At 41.9% G+C, this 20,821-nt stretch overlaps 1 protein-coding gene and 1 long non-coding RNA gene across 2 annotated transcripts; one reads left to right on the top strand and one right to left on the bottom strand.

Annotated features, from left to right (window-relative positions):
- Window positions 1-69: 69 nt before the first annotated feature.
- LOC118553246 (uncharacterized) lies at window positions 70-20,405 on the top strand. Its single transcript, XR_013440732.1, has 3 exons — window positions 70-225; window positions 14,304-14,647; window positions 20,103-20,405. It is a non-coding gene; the product is annotated as an uncharacterized LOC118553246 (long non-coding RNA).
- On the bottom strand, window positions 3,614-15,063 carry AKAP5 (A-kinase anchoring protein 5). Its single transcript, XM_036120237.2, has 2 exons — window positions 14,896-15,063; window positions 3,614-12,209 (listed from the first exon to the last, which is right to left on the bottom strand). The coding sequence occupies exon 2, from the start codon at window positions 11,947-11,949 to the stop codon at window positions 10,660-10,662; it is 1,290 nt and encodes a 429-aa protein (XP_035976130.2). The 5' UTR covers window positions 11,950-12,209; window positions 14,896-15,063; the 3' UTR covers window positions 3,614-10,659.
- Window positions 20,406-20,821: the final 416 nt, after the last annotated feature.

The raw sequence follows: 20,821 nt of genomic DNA, 5'->3' as shown, positions 1-20,821 counted from the left end.
CCTTTTTTTAGTCCAGCTTATAGACTGTGTTCTCATTTTACAGCAGGGTCTGCCCGATGTTGTCCTCCTAGCACCGGGGTCAGTACGTCTCTGTGCCAGGCAACATCTTGGACGTGTGAGGCACAAATGCATCACTGAGCCCCGTTCTTATCAACCGTAATCTGTGTGAATAGAAAATTGGCTTCCTACTCAGGTGCCTTCCAACTGCCATCTCTGGAAAGAAAGGTAACATCTAGCCACTGCCGAGTAGTTCCCTGCTTTGCTTTCTTCTTCCCTATTTACTGTATTTTCTCTTGTAATGTAATCAACAACAGTGGTTCTCAACCAGCATATGTTAGTCAGTGTTCTCCAGAGAAACAACCAACAGTGTGTATGTGCACAGAGAGGTTGATTGATTATAGGGAATTGGCTCACACAAACATGGAGGCTGAGATGTCCCAAGATCTACAGCTGGCAAGCTGGAGACCCAAGAGAGCTGATGGTGTAATTCCAGTCCAAAAGCCAGTAGGCTCAAGACTCACAAGGGCAGGAAAAGTTCCCTTTGCTCTCAGAGGGTCAGCCTTTTTGTTCTATTCAGGCCTTCCACTGATTGGATGAGGGCCACTCACTTTAGGGAGGGCAATCTGCTTTACTCAGTCTACTGATTCAAACAAATGTTTATCTCATCCAAAGACACCTTCACAGTCACACCCAGAATGTTTATCCAAATATCTGAGCACCTGTGGCCAGGTGACACTTAACCATACACAGGGTGATCCCTCTCACCATAGGGACATTTTGTAACACAGATGTTTTCAGTTGTCACAACTGGGGGGGGGGATGTTGCTACTGGCATCTAGCGGGTAGAGGTCAGGGATGCTGCTAAACATCTCACAGTGCAGGAGACCGTCCCCCCACCTTCCCTGCCCACAATAAAGAATTATCCAGCCCAAAACATCGGTAGTGCTAAAGTTGACTAATCCTGGTCCAAAAGCTTAAAATAAGTTTTGTGATGGTTGTCAAGGGCTAAAGGAGTACATACAGAGTATGAGATGGGTTAGTTCAGAATTAAACTCTATTTGTATTATCTTCTATCCCAGCTCTTAAAAAATAAAAAATAGGATTAAAAATCAGCTGTATTAAGCAGCAAAGAAGTTTTAAATCTATTCACATAATGTTTGAATTTAACAACTGTGTCTCTAACAAGATCTTCTTGTGAAATTAAAATGTGATCGTAGGTTATAATTCATGTAAATTTTTAATCTGGCCAAAAGGTGGCACCAATGTATCTTTTAAAAATCTATTTTACATATGCTCAAATTTGGCATCACTGTTTAATTCACTATTTATTTAGTACTTAGCTACTCCTGGACCTTGTTTTATTTAGTCATGACAAGATTTTTCCTAGAATTCCATAGTGTGTTGGGTACCTCTGTGTTTTGACATCCCTCTTTTTTTTTTAAATTTTGTTTGTTTGAGAGAGAGAGAGAGAGAGAGAGCACGCCCATGAGCAGGGGCGGGGGCGCAGAGGGAGAGGGAGAAGCAGACTCCCCGCTAAGCAGGGGCTCCATCTCAGGATCCTGGGATCATGACCTGAGCCAAAGGCAGCCGCTTAACCAACTGAGCCACCCAGGCGCCCCGCTGCTTGCAATATTATTATTATTAATACCCTAGAACTTTGTACCTAATCACTAAATGCTTCTCTTAAATTCCTTTTATAGCTGAGTAGCCAATGTGGAGAATAAGCCCATCTCCTCTCACATAAATTATCATCCATTGTTTATACAACGTTGAAACTTTTTTCATTGAAACAACTTGGTGATATTGTATCAAAATAACAGAAATAAAATATCTTCCCCTAAACTATTAGAAAACTATGGTGTCCTTTCATGCCAGAAATCTGAAGGAATAGTAGTACTCTGGGAAAAGTTGTCTGCACAACTGAATTGGTCCTTGCTCTCCTGGGGACTGGGAGAGAGGCTTGTGTGGGAAGGAAGCCTGAGAAGGAGGCCCTCATCAGCTGTAGTTGTTACTCCTTGTCTGGTTTGAATTTCTGGATGGTCCAGGTTAGATTTGTGTGGACCAAATAGGCCCTGGCAGAATGAGGTCTTGTGAATTTAGTTTTGCCACATTTTTCTGTAGTGGGAGCCGTATGGGACTTAGTTCAAACCATATGTAGGGAAATATCTAATTAAAAAAGGGGCTTTGGGGGGCGCCTGGGTGGCTCAGTCGTTAAGCGTCTGCTTTGGCTCGGGTCATGATCCCGGGGTCCTCGGACCGAGCCCCACATCAGGCTCCCTGCTCGGAGGGAAGCCTGCTTCTCCCTCTCCCACTCCCCCTGCTTGTGTTCCCTCTCTCACTGTGTCTCTCTGTCAAATAAATAAAATATTTTAAAAAAAAAAAAGGGTTTTTTGGTAACTGTCATTTGTTCTAAGTGCCTTGTAGGTTCTAAAGAACCGCTATAGGTTCTTTAGAAGAAGGATATAACATTTGCAAAGGTGAGAGAAAAGGTTTTAAAATGCAGACCAGAGGGGCGCCTGGGTGACTCGGTTGGTTAAATGTCCAACTCTTGGTTTCGGCTCAGGTCATGATCTCAGGGTCCTGAGATCGAGCTCAAGCTCCACGTTGGGCTCCCCGTTTAGCGGGGAGTCTGCTTGAGATTCTGTCTCCCTCTCCCTTTGCCCCACCCGCACCTTGTGTGCACGCGTATGTCTCTCTCTCTCAGATAAATACATCTTTTTTGGGGTGCCTGGGTGGCTCAGTCGTTAAGCATCTGTCTTCGGCTCAGGTCATGATCCCAGGGTCCTGGGATCGAGCCCCGCATGAGGCTCCCTGCTCAGCATGGAGCCTGCTTCTCCTTCTCCCTCTGCCCCTCCACCTGCTTGTTCAATCTCTCTCTGTCAAATAAATAAATAAAATCTTTAAAAAGTAAAAAAAAATAAAAAATAAATACATCTTTTTTAAAAATAAACATTAAAAAATGCAGACTAGAGATTTCAGCAGAGTCTCCAAGTTTTTTTGTTTTTTGTTTTTACCAGACCAGTTCTCATTTTGCAACTGCCCTTCTTTCACATATGTGCAAAGTCTGGTGCTATAAGCTCAGTGGTTCCTGTCTTCTCTTTCCATCACAATCTTTTAAAGTGTGGGAGGAAAGGCATATAAATGGAAGCCTCCTTTTTTTATTTTAAACATCTCCTGTTTCACTGTTAACACCACCACAGTTTTGCATATCTCTCAAACTGGTGGCTATATTCAGAGCCGCCACGGATGGCCATGCAGATTACGCACAATCAACACTAGGGGGCGCCACTCCCCGCATGAAGACTTCCGCAGTTGGGCTGTCCAGTTTGCACAGCTGTGCATGGCAGCCTTGTTTTTTCTTCCTGGTTTAAATGTTGAGTTTAAGAAGCCCTTATTTTAAATTTCTGCACAAGTAGCAGTTTTCACTGATGCAATTAAGAAATTAAAATACACATATGGTATAGAGAATAATGAAATCAGAATAAGAAAAAACTCCTTAGGTGACACAACTGTATGTGTTTGTCAAAATCTGTAGAACTGTGCACAAGAAAGGGTGGATTTTACCGTATATAAATTATACCTTAATTTTTAAAAAAGGTTAAGATCACCTAGATATAAAAAAGTCTTCGAGTTTAATGAACCATAATGATTATCATTCACTATTAAACCTCCACAGGTCAGAAAAAACACATCAGCCAGACATTAAGGGTACAGGAGAAACCCATAAAACTAAAACGATAAATCTAAGTAAGTTCACTCTGGAATCAGTGAAGTTGCTGATAAGGTTGTCCGTGGCACACCTGGATAAAAGATCAGAAAGTTAGCTTGACTTTTTTCACTTGAATGGTGACCAATTGTTTTGGCATTCTGTACATCTCAGCCTTACCCAGAGTACAAGGACAGTTCTAACTAGTTTTTTTTTTTTTAAAGATTTTATTTATTTGAGAGAGAGAACACAAGCAAGGGCAGAGGGAGAAGCAGACTTTCTGCTGAGCCGGGAGCCCCACGCAGGGCTCAATCCCAGGACCCTGGGATCATGGCCTGAGCCGAAGGCAGACGCTTAACCCACTGAGCCACCCAGGCACTCCCTAACTAGTTCCAATCAGGAGGATGGAAGTACTCCGGTTTTGGATGATGTCTTTAAAGAGAGGCAATATTCAAGTTTTTAGGTCACAAACAGCTGCTCTACATGGAACCTCTGCACTGTAATTTATGTACAAGCATGTGTGATTGATGTGAGCGTGCATGCCGGCAGCTGCATTCGTTGTGACTCATCACAGATGTGGTCCAGAGACCCCACTTGTAGCCATACTGACTAGACCTTCCTGTGCCCCGAAGGTACACATGTCACAGTAAGGATTTGGGAATAAAAGCTTCGAGGACAGGTATACAAATCATTGCATCTGCTTTTGTGTCACCCTGGGCTCCCCATCTCCAGGAGTGCCGAAGTGGAAGGTCTGGGTTTTATGGCCACAGGATAGCTGTGAAAGGCTGAATCTCTACCCCATAATTGCACTGTAATAAAAATCAAGGCTGAAAGTCCTATTTGAGTTTAGCCACAAAATGAGTCATAGGAAAAGTGCATCTTATCTTGCTAATGTGGAGAAACTGAACACTGCTACCACTGCTGTTATGATGAGTTGGAATTGACAGAGACCATTTTTAGTTTGGGATTTTTCTATGCTGGGGCCAGCACACCATCCTCCCCTTACCTAGGTTTCCCTTAATTGCTCATGGCACCTGGGTCCAGCTTCGCGGAGGATTTTCTGCGGATGTGTAGTGTTGCCTGCCACGTACAAACACACATAATCTCCCTCCATTTGTGATGGGGTTATGTCCTAATAAACCCATTGCATATTGAAACTATCATAAGTTGAAAATGCACTGAAGACACTTAATCCACCGAACATCATAGCTTAGCCTATCTACTTTAAGTATAGCTCAGAACACTTACATTAGCCTATTCTGGGCAAAGTCATCTAACACAAAGCCTATTTTATAATAAGGTATTGAACATTTCATGTAATTTATTGACTACCGTACTGAAAGTGAAGAACAGAGGGTTGTGTGCGTCCAGAGCAGTTGTAAGTATATCGATTCTTGCCCTGGTGACCCGTGGTCGTGTGAGCTGTCGCGGCTGCCGCTGCTTCAGCACAGGACACGGTATCGTGCCGCACAGTGGGAGTCTGGGACAGCTCAAAACCCCAAATTCCAAGTACAGTTTCTACTGAGTGCATATTGCTTTCACACAATCCTAAAATCAAAAAATCATTAGTTGAACACTGTAAGTTGGGGACTGTCTGTGCTCACTCTTTCCTTAGCTCAGAAACTCAACCCCTGGTGTTCTTAAGCTTTTGGAGAAAAAACAAAGTAGGCACTCACCAGTGGGTCAGGGACTCCAGACTTCAGCAGTAATGGTGGGTCTAAAGGATTAGCAGAATTGTCTGTGAGGACAGGTTTTGCAAAAGGTAGTGTTATCTATTAGAAAGATGTGATTTAATAAGAATTTTAAAACTGCAAGATGTGAAATATTAAATAAGCTTATGTACAGGGTTTGTACATTAGTAAAACAGTTTGCTTTGGAACAAATTTTAGTCTTAGGACACTATCCGGTTTATTTTCTTTTTTAAGTCATCTCCACGCCCAACATGGGGCACAAACTCACAACCCTGAGATCAAAAGCCGCATGCTCTACTGACTGAGCCAGACAAGCGCCCCAGACACTGTCAACTTTAAATTGGTCCCGAGATTTGTAAAGTACATTCTTTCATAGAGTCCAATTATTACCATTGCTCTGTGCTTTAGGAAAAACAGTGTTGTTAATGTTAGGGGAATAAAATCAGTGTCTTCATAAACATAGCTTTTGAAACACCCAGCTTTAGCAGGCAACATCTGAATAATTTAAGCATTTCATACCAAGATTGCTTATTTGGAAAGCCATGAAGATTACTAACAATTCATAGGTTAATATAATGTAGAAAAGGCAACTAATGAATATAGCAAGAGATGATGAAAACAAGTACACTTTTGTCAAATTTACGGATGGCATCAAAGTCAGATATGCCCTTTAGATGGATAGAGAGTTCACTGAAATTGAGTTCACATTCGAGGTGTTTGTGTTTCTCTCTGCTGGAGGTGGGCTCTTTTAGGCTTGTCATTGTAAAGTCTGTCCAACCCCCAACCAGCAGAGCACAACTCTTGGTAGTGCTAACTCAACAGTTCCATCAGTGTGATCTTTATACTTTTAGGAAATAAACATAATATACTACCTTTCTCTTAAAAGATGTAAATAAAATAAACATGAGCCACTATAACATTTATTCTATATTAAGAGTCATACATATATTAATTCAGGTTGAAACCTTTTTCTACAGAGTATTTCTTAAATATTAGCATCTGATCCACAGTCCTATAGTACTGATTTTAATGAGAAATTACAATATGGAATTTTTACTTTCATAATAGCTCATCCACTTAACATTTTTACAGACAAAGAACTACTATAAATATGTAACATTATGCAGGCTTTTTTTCTGCACCTGTTCACAAATCATAATGAATATAACTGTTTAAATATTTAGAAATGGAATGCTTTCAAACTGTCCCTGTATTTAGATGACCACCTCCCACACTGGACAAATTAACCACGTTCTCTTTATTCTCTTGTCTATGGCACTCATGATGTTCCTTGCCTGTGGCTCTTTGCCTTAATCCCTGTCCCAGTTCCTCTGGTTGCTGTTCCCTAGCTTGAGCTCTTGGAGGGCTGGGAGCCTGTCTCCTTTACAGCGTTGGGCATATGTTATACCCAACACATGTTGAACCAAACTGAATTTAATTAGGACATCTAAATTTTATGTAGCTTCCTTCTGTTTAATTTTTGTAACTAAGGATTACAAGAACTTTTTTTCAAAAATGTACCACAAAATGTACTATTGACTGAAATTTTGAATTCTGTATAATAAGAAACTTTATGTTACACAATAAAACATCACAGGAATTTGAACCTAAAGAACCTGAAACCATAAACAAGGACTTTTAAAAAACGTAGAAATGGCAGGCAGAAAAGTCAACCCCTGATGTACTGAGTATCAGATGAAATTAGAAGACTTTACATATCTGAATAAAGTTAACATTAAAAGGATCTTTCCAAACAATGGGATTCTAAAGCCTAACAATTATTTTAAAAATTCTGCTCTACCCCCCCACCCCCTGCAAATTAACTCTTTAACCCTAAAAAATAAGGCAACTTGTCATTGTAAAGTCTGTCCAATCCCCAGTCAGCAGAGCACATTGATGAAGTTAACTCTGGATTGCATGCAGAAGCCACATTTGGCTGGTGCCCTCCCATGACCCACATCTCTAACTTGACCTTTAGCAGTATGGCTTTTCACAGACACTGGTGAAATAAGATTATCTCTCAGAAATAAATCAGAGAGTTTCTTAGATTCCACTAAATAGTAGACCAATTAAGATCGTCACAAACTTTGTGCTGTCAAATGCATTACCTTGAAAGAAAATTATGCAGACAGGTTTTCTGAAGAATCCCATTTGTGCCACATGCTTATTATTCTTTCAGGTGGAGGTGGTGTCAGGGAACATAATTTCTGTTTGAAAGTTCTTTTGTTTTCTGCTATCTTTACTTAAATGTTACCCAGTACTATTTTTATATCCTATAAAGTACTTTGAGAAAATGTTAAGTGAATAGTGCTACATAAAATAGAAGAGGGTTTTCATATTCACTGGGTTGTAAAGCAAAGTGAATAATACTTGACTCTTAAAAGGGAGAAGATAATATGCTGAAAAAATTAACAAGTATCCAATAAACCAACGCACCTTGTAAAATTCTGAGTTCAAAGGGAAACTGAATCCCAGCTAATTAATAAAATGTTCATTAAAAGCAGCATTTATCACAGCAAATGTAAATGAAAATTAATGTGCTATTATTAAATTGTCTTTTAAATGATCATTTTAATCATATCAAATGTAGGTATGAACTGAATAGGGACCTATTTACATACATTTAATGTCTTGCATATAAGGTCCAATTGCTTAAAATAAATACTATTGAAATGAAACATATTTTATAAGAGACTTCCAAGTTATCTGATCCCTGCTTATTTCTATAACAAAACAATTTGGATCATCTTAGAATTCATTTTAATAGGATTTGGCCATGTGGCAGGTATACTCAGATTGAGACCAATTAATTTCTGGATTCATTTTTCAGACTGGAACCCTATTTATTTAATTCACCAGATATTCTCAATAGAAAAGATTAAGGAGGAACCACTTAAGAATGGATGCAGGTAGAGTACACATCTTATCACAAAAACAATCAATTATAATACATTCTAACCAAAAATATATATCAAACCATAGTAGGAAAAAAAAAAAGTAGAAACCCAGGACTAGAGAAAGTGTTATTTTCTTAACAAAAATAATTAGTTACACATATTTACCTCATACCTGTTTTTAAAACTCCCAAATATGCCTAAGCCTTCCAAAATATTTTCAATCACTTGTAAGTGTTATACTTTGTGTTCATTAGAGATTACTAAAAAACCTAGCAATGCAAGTATATATTGGCTTGAGCTATTCTTGCAATAAATAAAGACAGGATTCCTTAAAACACTGTAAAATGCACCAACTTTGATCAGATTTTTAAAAATTGTTTACTTCTAAATATGATATGATATTTGCTGGTAGCCATCCAAGTCCATTAGCACCACATATAGTGAATTAAAAAGAGTATTTTTAGGGAGAATGACTTAGCAGTCTTTTTTTAATGTTTAAAAATTGTACAACTAAAAGAAATTCATTTCATGGGTCATATGTTTTGAAAATCCACTTCTGTGTTGCTAAATTGAAGGATTTTTGTGGGTTTCTCCTCTCAAGATTACAGGCATGAAGGTAAGAAAGTCTGGGGGAATGATTTTGCACTTCAGCAAAGAATCTTGCTAATAATATCCATTATTTGGTTCAGTTCCAATGTCAGATTAGGTTTTTCTGCCAGAGGTCTCAAGATGTACTCACAGCAAGAAACAAAGAAGGTTCTATAGGACAAATTAGCACATACTTTCTATACGTAAGCCATAAATAATGCAAGAAGTCACCAGATCATTTACACTCATCTAAAGTACACTCTTTTCTCCAAGAATGTACAAATCCTCTTTAACAAATACTTTGCAACTCGAGTGGAAAGCTCTTTATACTTCATCTACTGTCAGAGTAACGCTGTCCCTCCGTTTAGTCAGTGGGGACTATACAATTTGGACCTTTACCTGTGAGGTAGGGAAGTGTGTTGCAGTATTATGGCCATTTCACACAAGGAAAGATTGAAATGGAATTACTTTTTCAAAAAACATGGCAATTATTGATGAGATCGATGATTTAAATAACCAGATAAAATGCAGATAAGCCCTTCTCGTTACATTAAGTTCATTTTTTTTTTTTTTTTTTTGGTAAGGGATTAGCTGGATTGAACATACTGATGAAAAAGTTAATTTTCAAAATCCATGTAAAGTGTTTGTTACTAGTGTCTCTGGACACAGGCACAATGAGAGAATACAGACATTTAAAATACCATGTGCTTTAGCAATAACTTTTCACTTCCTATTCAACCATGAACTTGGCTCATTCTTGATCAAAAGTGAATAATATGTTCACTAAGTTATTACGATTTCCTGGGACTTTTACTGCCAGGCTGGCTGTGAATTCCCTCTTTGGGGGAGGTGGAGGAAAGTGGTCTCTCGAGGCACAATCCTGCAAGATGAGTCCTACGTTTTCTGTGATCATTTGTTACTTGGGCAGTTTGCCTTCTCCTGGATGGAACACAGTATTTCACTCTTCTTGTTTTTGCTGTTGCTGTTGTTTAGTTTTTTGGGTTTTGTTTCTCACTTTTCAGCAGATGCCCCCATGCAGAAATGGGTTTAGACAGGTCTGTTTGAGGCAGAAAAAAGATGGACAGGGAAAATGCACTGCCTATTTCCACACCCTTGCACTTGGTAATTATTTGCCTATTTGAAATAAATTGTGAATGGCTTTTGTACGATATTTAAGCAAGACGAGAAAAACATTCATGTTTAATTCAAATATGCACATTCTGCTGAAATTAGGAAAAGGCAATATTTTTTTTTTTTGAGGTAAGACTACTGCCTATGAGTGTAACAACTGTAAATCACACATTCACAAAAACAGCTCACCTTATTCACCATTTTAAACATAAAAGTGCACTGTAAAAAAATTTTTTTGAAAGTCGAACGTGATGTTAACCTATACACAGGATTGAACTATCAAAAGGAAACCAGGCTTTGTGACATCAGAGAATATTAAAGAGTTTCTGGCATACCATAAGTGCTCAATAAATACAACTTCCTCCCCCCAAGCACCCCAACTTCCGCATGTCATTTTAGCAATTCCCTGTATGTCACTTGCATTGCGATCTGCACTAACTTCCTCCAAAATCCAGAAATGACTGCATTTCAATGGTAGGAGAGTTTTATAAACTAAATTCTTTAGCACTTCTGGGCTGGAACTGTACCTGTAAATTCCATGGATGATAAACCTCTCATTTGTAATTGAATAAGAAATGCCACAAATATGCAAAATAATTTAACATGAAGCTTTTTTTTTTTTTCCTTCCATGATCTGGAAATTAAGTCACTGTAGAAGATTGTTCACTTTATTATCATCAGAGGCCATTTCATTAACCAGCTGTTCTATAGACAATTGGATAGCATTCTTGACAAGAGAAGAAGCTGTTTCTATTAAGAGTGTTTCGTATTGTTCTGAAGTTCTACCCTCAAAACCACTATCATTAGCAAAAACCCCTACTTGCTCATTTTCAATTGAAATTAAGAATTGCTTAGGGACATTTTTAGATTTCTTAACATCAAATTCACTGATTTCAGTGTCTGTAATAATAATAGCAATTGGCTCCATTCTTTTGCTTTCTTCTGGTTTGGGTTTCTCTGCAGTGACCTCATTTTCTCTCAGCTCTGATTCCTGGCTCAATTCAGTATCTTTCTGCTCACTCTCTTCAGCTATAATCTCTCTACTTTCATGCTGTTCCCAATTTGGTCCACTTGCTAGGATATTGCTTCTGGCTTCTTCCACAATTTGCTGATCTGGGATGGCAGGTGAGGGAGGAACATCAGAAACCACTGGTGGCTGATGTTCTGTTTCTGAAGTTTCAAGTGGGCTTGCTTGCTGGGGTTGGACACTTTGTTTTTCCTCAGTCATTTCAGTATCTCTTTCAAGAATTAGTGTTCCTGGGTGAATGGCAGAACGCCCCGTATCTAACCCAAGTTCTACTGAAATCACTTTTTCTCCAGCTGTCGTTGTGCTGTTGCTCACATTTGGTTCACAGACCTCATCACCCCCTTTCCGTGAGACATCTTTACTTATATCCTGGGGCAGCTTGGTCTTTACTGCCTGGTCATCTGGTTGGGCTGGAGCTTTTGTATCCAGATGCTCAGCCTCTCCCTGCACTCTGATGCTGCAGTCCGAGTCTTCCATAATTTTGGAATGATTACTTCGTTTCTCTCCTTTTGAGAATTTTATGCAGGGAATCTTAAGTCCGGATTTTGCCTTTTTCTTAGAAAGATCAGCATCCTCAGCACTGATTTCAGGTTGCACTTTGGCCTCAAAGGGCTTTTGCTGCTTTGAAGATTCTGACCTTTTCCTGCGTGTTACAAGACGTTTGATTGAGGCCCAGGCCCCCCCTGGGGGCCGTGGCTGCTCAGAAGCTCCTGCTTCTGGGGGATACTTTCTTGCTGTACCAGCAGCTTCAGAGCTAGCTTTGGGCTTCATTGCTTTGCTTGCTTTCTTTCTTCTCTTGAAGCAAAGCATCGATGCTCTTTCCTCCTGCCTCTCATCTTGAGGACTAACTTCTGTGGGTCTCTTCTCATCCTTGCTTTCAACTTGAATTTCGGAAACCGTGGTTTCCATTTTTATATCACACTCGTTCTTTCTCTAGAAAACTATATTCTCTCTTCCTTAGCAGCCTTTATGACAAAAAGGTGGGCAAAAATATACTAAGTAATATTTCTTCCAGATGTATTCACTCCTTTTGTCTTACTCCATACAGTTGTTTTAGGTGGTTTCTCTGGTGTATAATTCTTGGTTTCCCTCTTACTTGTAATTTCTCTCTTTAATTTCTTCATGAAAGCCCTTTACTGGATAGATTTTTGTTTTATTTAAGGATCAACCTGATGAGAGAAAAAAGAGTGGTATTTTATTTCACCATCAGCCTATCGTTTCCTATAGAAATATTTCAGTTGAATGTGTATGATTCTACCAGGCACGTTTCCCATCTAATAATCTTCTGAAATGACTGGAGAATAAAAAGTACCAAAAAGATTACAATGTGAATCTATTCTGCTCTGTTCTCTTTGTTAAAACTTCAACTTGGATTATTTGCAAATCTGATATCAATTCTTTCGTTGTGCTATCTTTATGGATGTTTATGACTCAAATCCAAGTTAACAGATGACAATAACAAAACAATGAAGGGCAAAGTGATAAGAAAGCTAGGGTGATTTTTATTACATGCAATAAAGAATTCTGCAGCTGCAAAGGATTTTAGAGATCATTCAAGTCCAGCCAGATGAAGAAAATGAGCTCCAGAGTGGGTAGTTGGAGTGCCGAAAGCCATACAGTTAGATAAGGTCATAGCCAGAGTTAGAACTGAAGACTCTGACTCTCCAATGTTCTTTCCATTATACCATAAGGTTTCTGTTCTAAAAATGTATGTTCCATCGGAGAGGTGCTACTTTTCATACACACTCTTGGGAAATTTAACATCACTGTCATTCTCCCCTCTTAAATTTAGTTCTATAATTTTGACATTTTCCCCCCTAAGTATCTACTGTTCAAATGTTTTCCATCATGAGCACATAGTCGAAGGTCAGTAAGAGTGAATGATAATAATAGCTGACATTTATTGAGCAACTCTGTGCTTTAGGATACGCTAAGCCCTTTTACATACATCTCTAATCTTCCCCACATTACAAAATGAGTAGGTGGTGGTATCACTATCTACAGAGGAAGAAACTGAGGCATAGAAAGTTGAACAATCTGCCCGAGATTACACAGCTAGTAGGTAACAGAGATCAGATTCAACCAGATTGCCTGTTTCCGAAGCCCATGCTCAGAAGGTGGGCATTAGAGTTTTATCCGAAAGATGAATTGTTTGGAGATACTAATCTGCGCTATATTCACTAGTCAAAAAATTTTTAATTGTTTTATTTAACCATAAGTCAGCCCATCAATTCATAATTGAACCAAGACTAGACTGAATTCTTGCTATTTTAAAATCAAGCTTTTTAAAAAAATTTTTTCTAAAGATTTTATTTATTTGACAGAGAGAGACACAGTGAGAGAGGGAACACAAGCAGGGGGAGTGGGAGAGGGAGAAGCAGGCTTCCCGCGAAGCAGGAAGCCCGATGTGGGGCTCGATCCCAGGACCCTGGGATCATGACCCAAGCCAAAGGCAGACACCCAATGACTGAGCCACCCAGGCGCCCCAAGCTTTTGAAATTCTTTATATTTTGTTTTCTTGGTTCTGGAACTAATTTGAAAGCCAAATAGGCTATGCAATTGGCAAACTGATTAGTTATATATAAACATAAAATTAATCCACAGAATAGTACGACAGCACCAATGAACACAGATGTGAGGTGATGATCTGACAAAAGCTGTATTAATTTTTGTTGATCGATGTCCTAAAATAAGCAAGGGAACTCTTTTCTTGTACTGTTTTTGTGTAAATCCTTCAGCACTGATGGTTTATTTGGGTAGCTCTTGAGTCTATGAGCCACAAAAGGAACTGGAACTCAGGAAATCAGTTTATGATCTAAGTAAATATTCCCTTAGGTTGGGAGTTACATATTCTATGTCCCTGACAGAAAGACAAAGTCATCCTAGAACAGCGATGGAACTAAAATATGAACATTGTGCAGTGTCCCTCCTCACGCAATGCTTCCATAAGCCCTAGAACCACAGCTGACTACAGCTCTCTTTAAGTCCTCTCACGTCTTGGAGATCTCAGCACCTGAGCGTTTTTACCAACCAGAGGATGTACAACAGAAGTATTGAAATTAGATCATGTTTAAGATGGTACGATTTGAAGTTAACCTGGATTGCCCAAAGACAACTGCCCGTGAAGCTCACTTGAATGTATATTATAGTAGAAATCAAACAAATACCCAAATAAAAGCCTAACTGAAATGGGGAAAATGCAATCTGTAGACGTTCAGACTTTGCAGAATGTTAGTGTGCAAACGATTCTCCTTAACCTGCAGGGTACTTTTATCGCCGCGGAAATCTTCAAGTCCCCGTTGTCATTTCCTGACAGAATCGCAAGTCTAACGCCACTTTTCCCCTTGAGCAGAGAAGCCGGAGGCCAAGAGCAAGCCCTTCGGGGGGAAAGCTGTGACTCTCTCTCAGGGCCGGTGCGGACCCCCGACCCGCCACCCGGAGGAAGGCGGCTCGTTCCGACTGGATGCGCCCCGCGGCCGGAGCCGGAGCGCAGGACCAAGTCCTCAAAAAGGGAAGTGCCGGGGGCGTGGAACAGAGAGCCCAGCTTCAGGCTATCGGCACAACTACAATGGCCAGGAACCCCAAATCACAGTTCCCTCAAATACGGGTAAGGACGGAAGAGCGGTACCCGCAACCCATGCGGCCAGGATGAGCTGAGGGTGGGCGGGCACAGCTGACGAGGATCGCGCTGGCTGGAGGCTCCGGCGGACAAACGACCCCTCCCGGTTCTTACCCCGGCCGGGACTGCGGGTGTCCAGCGGGGACCTTCCGCCCACCCCGCCGCCCAGGCGGCCAGCGGACCTGACACTGGCCCCGACCCCGGTCCCCGCCACCCCCTCGCCCTCCTTCACTTACCGACGGCGCCGGGGTTCCCGGCGACCCTGCTGCCGAGGTCGGGGGGGCCGCTCGCGGGGCCGGGCGCCCAGGCAGCGGGGAAGCCCGACTCGCACCAGCAGCGAGCAGCCCTCTGCCGTGGGACCGCAGCTCGCGGCGCCGCCTCCCCAGAGCGCGGGGAGCGACAGCCCGCGGCTCCAATGCGCGCCTGGCGGGCGGGCGGGGGCGGGGCGGGGCCAGGGCGCGGGGCGGGCGGCGGGGGCGCGGGCGCGGGGGCTCCGCCTGCGAGCGGCTCGCCCCGCGGCGTGGGAGCGCACCTGGCCCCCGCGGCCGCCCCCCAGCCCCCGCGCGAGTCCCCGCGGCGGCAGATGGGGTGGGGACGGGGGCGTGAGCCCCGCATTTTCTGAGACGCAAAGTAGCAACATTTGGTTTTAAATGAGGGGCACTTCCATTTAAGCACCCCCCCCACACACACCGAGTATTTAAAGACACGGCGGATATTACATTTAAAAAGTAGGGTTAAAAACTGTGCAGCGTGAAAGCTTGTTTGGGGGAAAAAATTACATATATGAATTGAAACAGAAAAAAAAACTTTCCTAGGAGTGACTTTGGGTGTAATGGTGTTGTTATGGTCCATTGCTAAATACTCTCAAGAGGCCCAAGACCGCAGACCCTTGTCTCCCTAGTCTAGGCGGCAGGTAGAGGTGATCCGATATGCGTGCGAAGGAGGTCAGAAGGGCACAGGAACCCAGCCCCATCCTTTACACCTTATGTATTTCCAATATCTGCTCAATCTTGTCCCTCTCAGTTAAGCGGGGCTGGGGAACGGGGGATGGCTTCCCTCACAATTCCAGTCCCAATCAGAGCAAAGGGCACAGGCAACATCTACCCTCCAGCCTGACTGGATGGCTAGGTTGCATATTTTCATACATTTTCTGGGTCTTTATCTAAACAAGTTGCTAGCCTTAGTGAAAAGCACTGCAAGCATTTATTTTATTTGTACACATAACGCACTGGTTTCATTAACTAAGGTGTTCCTGTGAGAGCTTAGGTGACATGCTACGGATTTAACATTACCTACGAAGGCATTGCTGGGAGTTCCAGCTGTGGGGTCCTCCCGAGGGTTGGCTCCTCCTGGGCCCTCCCAGGTGTACCATCCAGATGAAGACCCTATTAAGGTGGAGTAAAGAATTACTGAAAAGCAGTTGTACTTACCTCCTTTCTTTGATAGGATCATGATCTTCAGGGAAGTCAATCTCAGTTATCTGCTTTTGGATGTTTTTCCAGGAATATATTTTACCTCTGTAAGATTCTGTAGCTCTCACTGAGACTTAAGAAAGAACCATTAGGACACAATAGCAAAGCTGAATCTAAGTTGTCAGGGTCTTAAATTTACAGGTAAAATTAGAGACAAGAGCTGTAAAACAGGAAAATTCCTAAGCATCTGCCTTAGTTGTAATTAAGAATTCAGTCTATCTTTGTGCAGTCAGCAAACACCAGTCTGTGAAAATGTATTTATATCCCCAGATGGGTTGCTAACCCTGCTGACACTTTTGAACTTTAAACAAGCCAAAAGAAATCCATGCCACTCATTACTAATTGAGATGCTATTACTCGCTGAGACCCAACTTTTCCCAAATCTACTAGATCTAGGTGTTTGCAACAATTTCAAGCAAAAATAAGATGAGCTTGGGGTGCCTGGGTGGCTCAGTCATTAAGCATCTGCCTTCTGCTCAGGTCATGATCCCAGGGTCCTAGGATCCAGCCCCGCTTCAGGTCGGGCTCCGTGCTCTGCGGGAAGCCTGCTTCTCCCTCTCCCACTCCCCCTGCTTGTGTTCCCTCTCTCACTGTGTCTCTGTCAAATAAATAAAATCTTAAAAAAAAAAAAAAAGGGGGCGCCTGGGTGGCTCAGTCGTTAAGCGTCTGCCTTCGGCTCAGGTCATGATCCCAGGATCCTGGGATCGAGTCCCACATCGGGCTCCCTGCTCGGCGGGAAGCCTGCTTCTCCCTCCCCCACTCCCCCTGCTTATGTTCCCTCTCTCGCTGTGTCTCTCTCTGTCAAATAAATAAATAAAATCTTTAAAAAAAAAAAAAAGATGAGCTTATCCAGATGAAGACAGGGTAGAACAGCTGTCTTATTAGGAAGGAGGTGGAAGTGAGACAAGGGATAGGTTAAAACAATAGAGGCCCCCTAACTGACTTGTAGATCTTATTCCACCTTTCTTAAAAAAGGGGGGGGGTACTAATGAAAGGGAACTGAAGGGCGGTAAGAGGTAAATTGATTTTGTATTTGAAGGGAAGATTTTTTTAAAGGTGTATTTCAAAAAACTCATCCCCAGCCTCCACCACACACACACACACACACACACACACACACACACACACTCACAAAGAATATAGTACTATAAATGAAATACTGCACTGTGATTTTTCTTTAGGATATGACTAGAATCTGATGCCACATCTGAGTTTTAAGAAATGTATCCAGTACTTCATGCATGAAAGAAACCTGTCATCCCTGAACTCACTTAAGTGACAGTAAGCTATTACCCATATCACTGTCTGCTACTCCATTAGTAGCTGTTGATTATATAATGAGAAGCAGGCTATAAATATATTTCTCCAATCTGATGAGAAATTATTCTACCTACAGCTTATCTTTTAATATCACCAGACACAGTGTGCCAATAGAATAGCTTGCATATTTGTCTGAACTCATATTTATCTGATCTCAACTGATCATAGCATTTCTCCATCTTGGTCCCCATCCACCCATGGCCTGGGCCTATAGCTACCAAAAAAGATTTATAACTCCTTAGGAATAATTCTTACATTTTAGAAACCTGGGAATAAGCCTTCCATCCCCTTCCCTAGTGCACCATTAAATGAACCTGTGGCTTGTTTTCTGGTATTTTGATCTGTTTCTAGGCACCATCAGGGTTGTACCAGTGAACACAAACAGTAGTTCTGTTGTAATCTGCTTTGCTTGACGGCACACAAATGCTGCCTCTTCTGAATTAGGAGTATACATACATCTCTGGTGCATGGCAACAGTCTCTGAAGTGCAGAAGAGAGGGTCCAATCTGTTTTTTTTTTTTTTTAAGATTTTATTTATTTATTTGAGAGAGAGAATGAGATAGAGAGAGAGCATGAGAGGCGGGAGGGTCAGAGGGAGAAGCAGACTCCCCATTGAGCAGGGAGCCCGAAGCGGGACTCGATCCCGGGACTCCAGGATCGTGACCTGAGCTGAAGGCAGTTGCTTAACCAACTGAGCCACCCAGGTGCCCCGGGTCCAATCTGTTTTATCAGTAACATTACAAATATGGGATGGGAGGGCGCCTGGGTGGCTCAGTTGGTTAGGTGACTGCCTTCAGCTCAGGTCATGATCCTGGAGTCCCAGGATTGAGTCCCACATCGGGCTCCCTGCTCAGTGGGGAGTCTGCTTCTCCCTCTGACCCTCTCCCCTTTCATGCTCTCTCAAATAAATAAAATCTTAAAACAAAAAACAAAAAACAAATATGGGATGGGAAAGCATTAGTGGCCCAGAGAAGGGTTAAGAACAATATCTGGAAGGGCTCCTAGCCCCAAGGTAAAGCCACTGGATCTTGTCTGGCAATACATACTAATATGTACCCCAAGCATTAATGCTTCTGTAGGTCTTGAATTCACGTCTTCAACTGGCCTGCCAATTTTTTTTTTAATCCTTCATGCTGTCTCTTTATCAGTTTTATTTTTTTAAGTAATCTCTACCCCCAACGTGGGGCTTGAACTCCTGACCCTGAGACCAAGAGTCACATGCTCCACCAACTCAGCCAGCCAGGTGCTCCTCTTTATCACACTTCTTAATCACACACTGAAGAATCAATTCCACAAAACCCATGCTATCAATAATTGCTCAGCAGCGTTCTTAACCTCTTTATTTCTTCCCTCTGCTTCTGCCACCTTTTATCATCCCTTCCTTCTGGAGGGAAGTGAAATGGGCACAGCTTTCTGCCTGTCACAAACAGGAAGTCCATTTCTGTGTCGCCTGGCAGGGGCTGGCTTCTAGGAACAGCTCTGATAGACTGAATGCTGGTAAAGAGAGAAGGCTTTAGAGTCAGAGGACTTTAACAGGTTCATCTGGTAGGCAACAGCAGTGCAATTTTGAAGTTTGCCTTTCTGTAAAATGGAGATATAAACCTAATTTACAAATTCGTTCTTCTATAATTTCTCTCTACACGTTTCTAGCCAAAGGCCAGCTCTCATTTTGAAGCTAAAGGTCACTTTTGAGCAATTCCACTGCTAATAATATATCCAACAGATGCTTCTACACAAATTGCATTGATACATAAGAGAATATTCTGTGCTCTCATTTGTAATAGCAAAACCCATGAAACAATGGTAAGTGTCCATCGACAGAGGACTGTTTAAATACTACACAGTGATAACAAACAAGGTGAATCTCAAACTGCTGACGTAGTAAGATCATCAAGATATACTGCCAGGTGGAAAAAAGGAACTTGTACCATTTGAATTTTTACTGAAGACGTATTTTACTCCTACTTAAGAAAATTCTTGTGCGCCTGGGTGGCTCAGTTTGTTGGGCGGCTGCCTTCGGCTCGGGTCATGATCCTGGACTCCCGGGATCGAGTCCCGCATCAGGCTCCCTGCTCGGTGGGGAGTCTGCTTCTCCCTCTGACCCTACCCCCTCTTGTGCTCTCTCTTTCACTCTCTCTCTCTCTCAAATAAAATTAAAAAAAAAAAAAAGAAAAGAAAATTCTTGCATTAGTGATAGTCCATTCATTCCAAGCAATATCTGGTAAAAACAATTTGCATTCCTTATTAGGGCTTTATCATCTTTGGCTTATAAAACTCCACTCACCCTCTCCCACCAATTGTGTTCACTATTCCTATCAATCTTTTTTTTTTCTTAAAGATTTTATTTATTTTTTGATAGAGACAGAGACAGCGAGAGAGGGAACACAAGCAGGGGGAGTGGGAGAGGGAGAAGCAGGCTTCCCGCTGAGCAGGGAGCCCGATGCAGGGCTTGATCCCAAGGACCCCGGGATCATGACCCGAGCTGAAGGCAGATGCTTAACGACTGAGCCACCAAGGTGCCCCAATATTCCTATCAATCTTAAGGATGTAAACCCACATGGCTTTTGGGGATATGAGGAAGCCTCAATCCTTTAAGATGATCTTTAAGTCATTATGTCTGAAAATAGACTGCTTTCTTCCCTTATTTACAGAATGAATTCCCAGCAAGTCCCATTCCAGATGAGGTCTTACAGGACATTTAAAAAAATCATCAAAAACAGTGAACTCTGAGCAGACTGGACCCGCATGATGCTTTGGAACAGGAACCGACATCATTGTGTACAATGTGCCAGGCGCCATACAAAGCATGGTGAAGCTGGGGCTCTGTGCGCATGACTCCTTGGCAATATGCCCCCAAAGCACCGCCATCACTTCTCTGGATGGCAGAACTGTGCTACAACACTGATGTGAACCTAGGGACTTAAAGATAATAAAACCAAGGCCACCAGGGAAAATACTGCTCTGCCAATGCCAGCAGGGTTTACACTGGCATCAGTGGGGACGCAACATCTTCTGGAAGGATCCAGTGCAGGAAGACAAGGGGGAACCGAGATAGAAGCTAAAGAACAAAGAGAAAAGGGAAAACATTTCAGGGGAAAAAAACATTCCGGAGGGAGGGGTGGAGCCCAGGCACAGCTCCATAAATATCTGCTGAACCAACATAGCAGATAGGGTTCGCCTATAGTCAGTGCTTTATGACCATCTTTCCTGAGAACTTAAAAATGAATGGTGCTGAAGATGTGACAGAAATGGAAATTCCAAGGAAGTTCAGGGCAAAAACCTGTATGAGCAATCCTTTCTCAGGTTTAAAAATAAAAAAGGAATAATATAGAAAGGTGTATGATAAAAAGGCACATTCTCTATACCCTAC

This window comes from Halichoerus grypus, chromosome 8 (genome assembly GCF_964656455.1).
Source record: "Halichoerus grypus chromosome 8, mHalGry1.hap1.1, whole genome shotgun sequence".
NCBI lineage: Eukaryota > Metazoa > Chordata > Mammalia > Carnivora > Phocidae > Halichoerus > Halichoerus grypus.
This window is presented reverse-complemented; position numbering and strand designations above follow the sequence as displayed.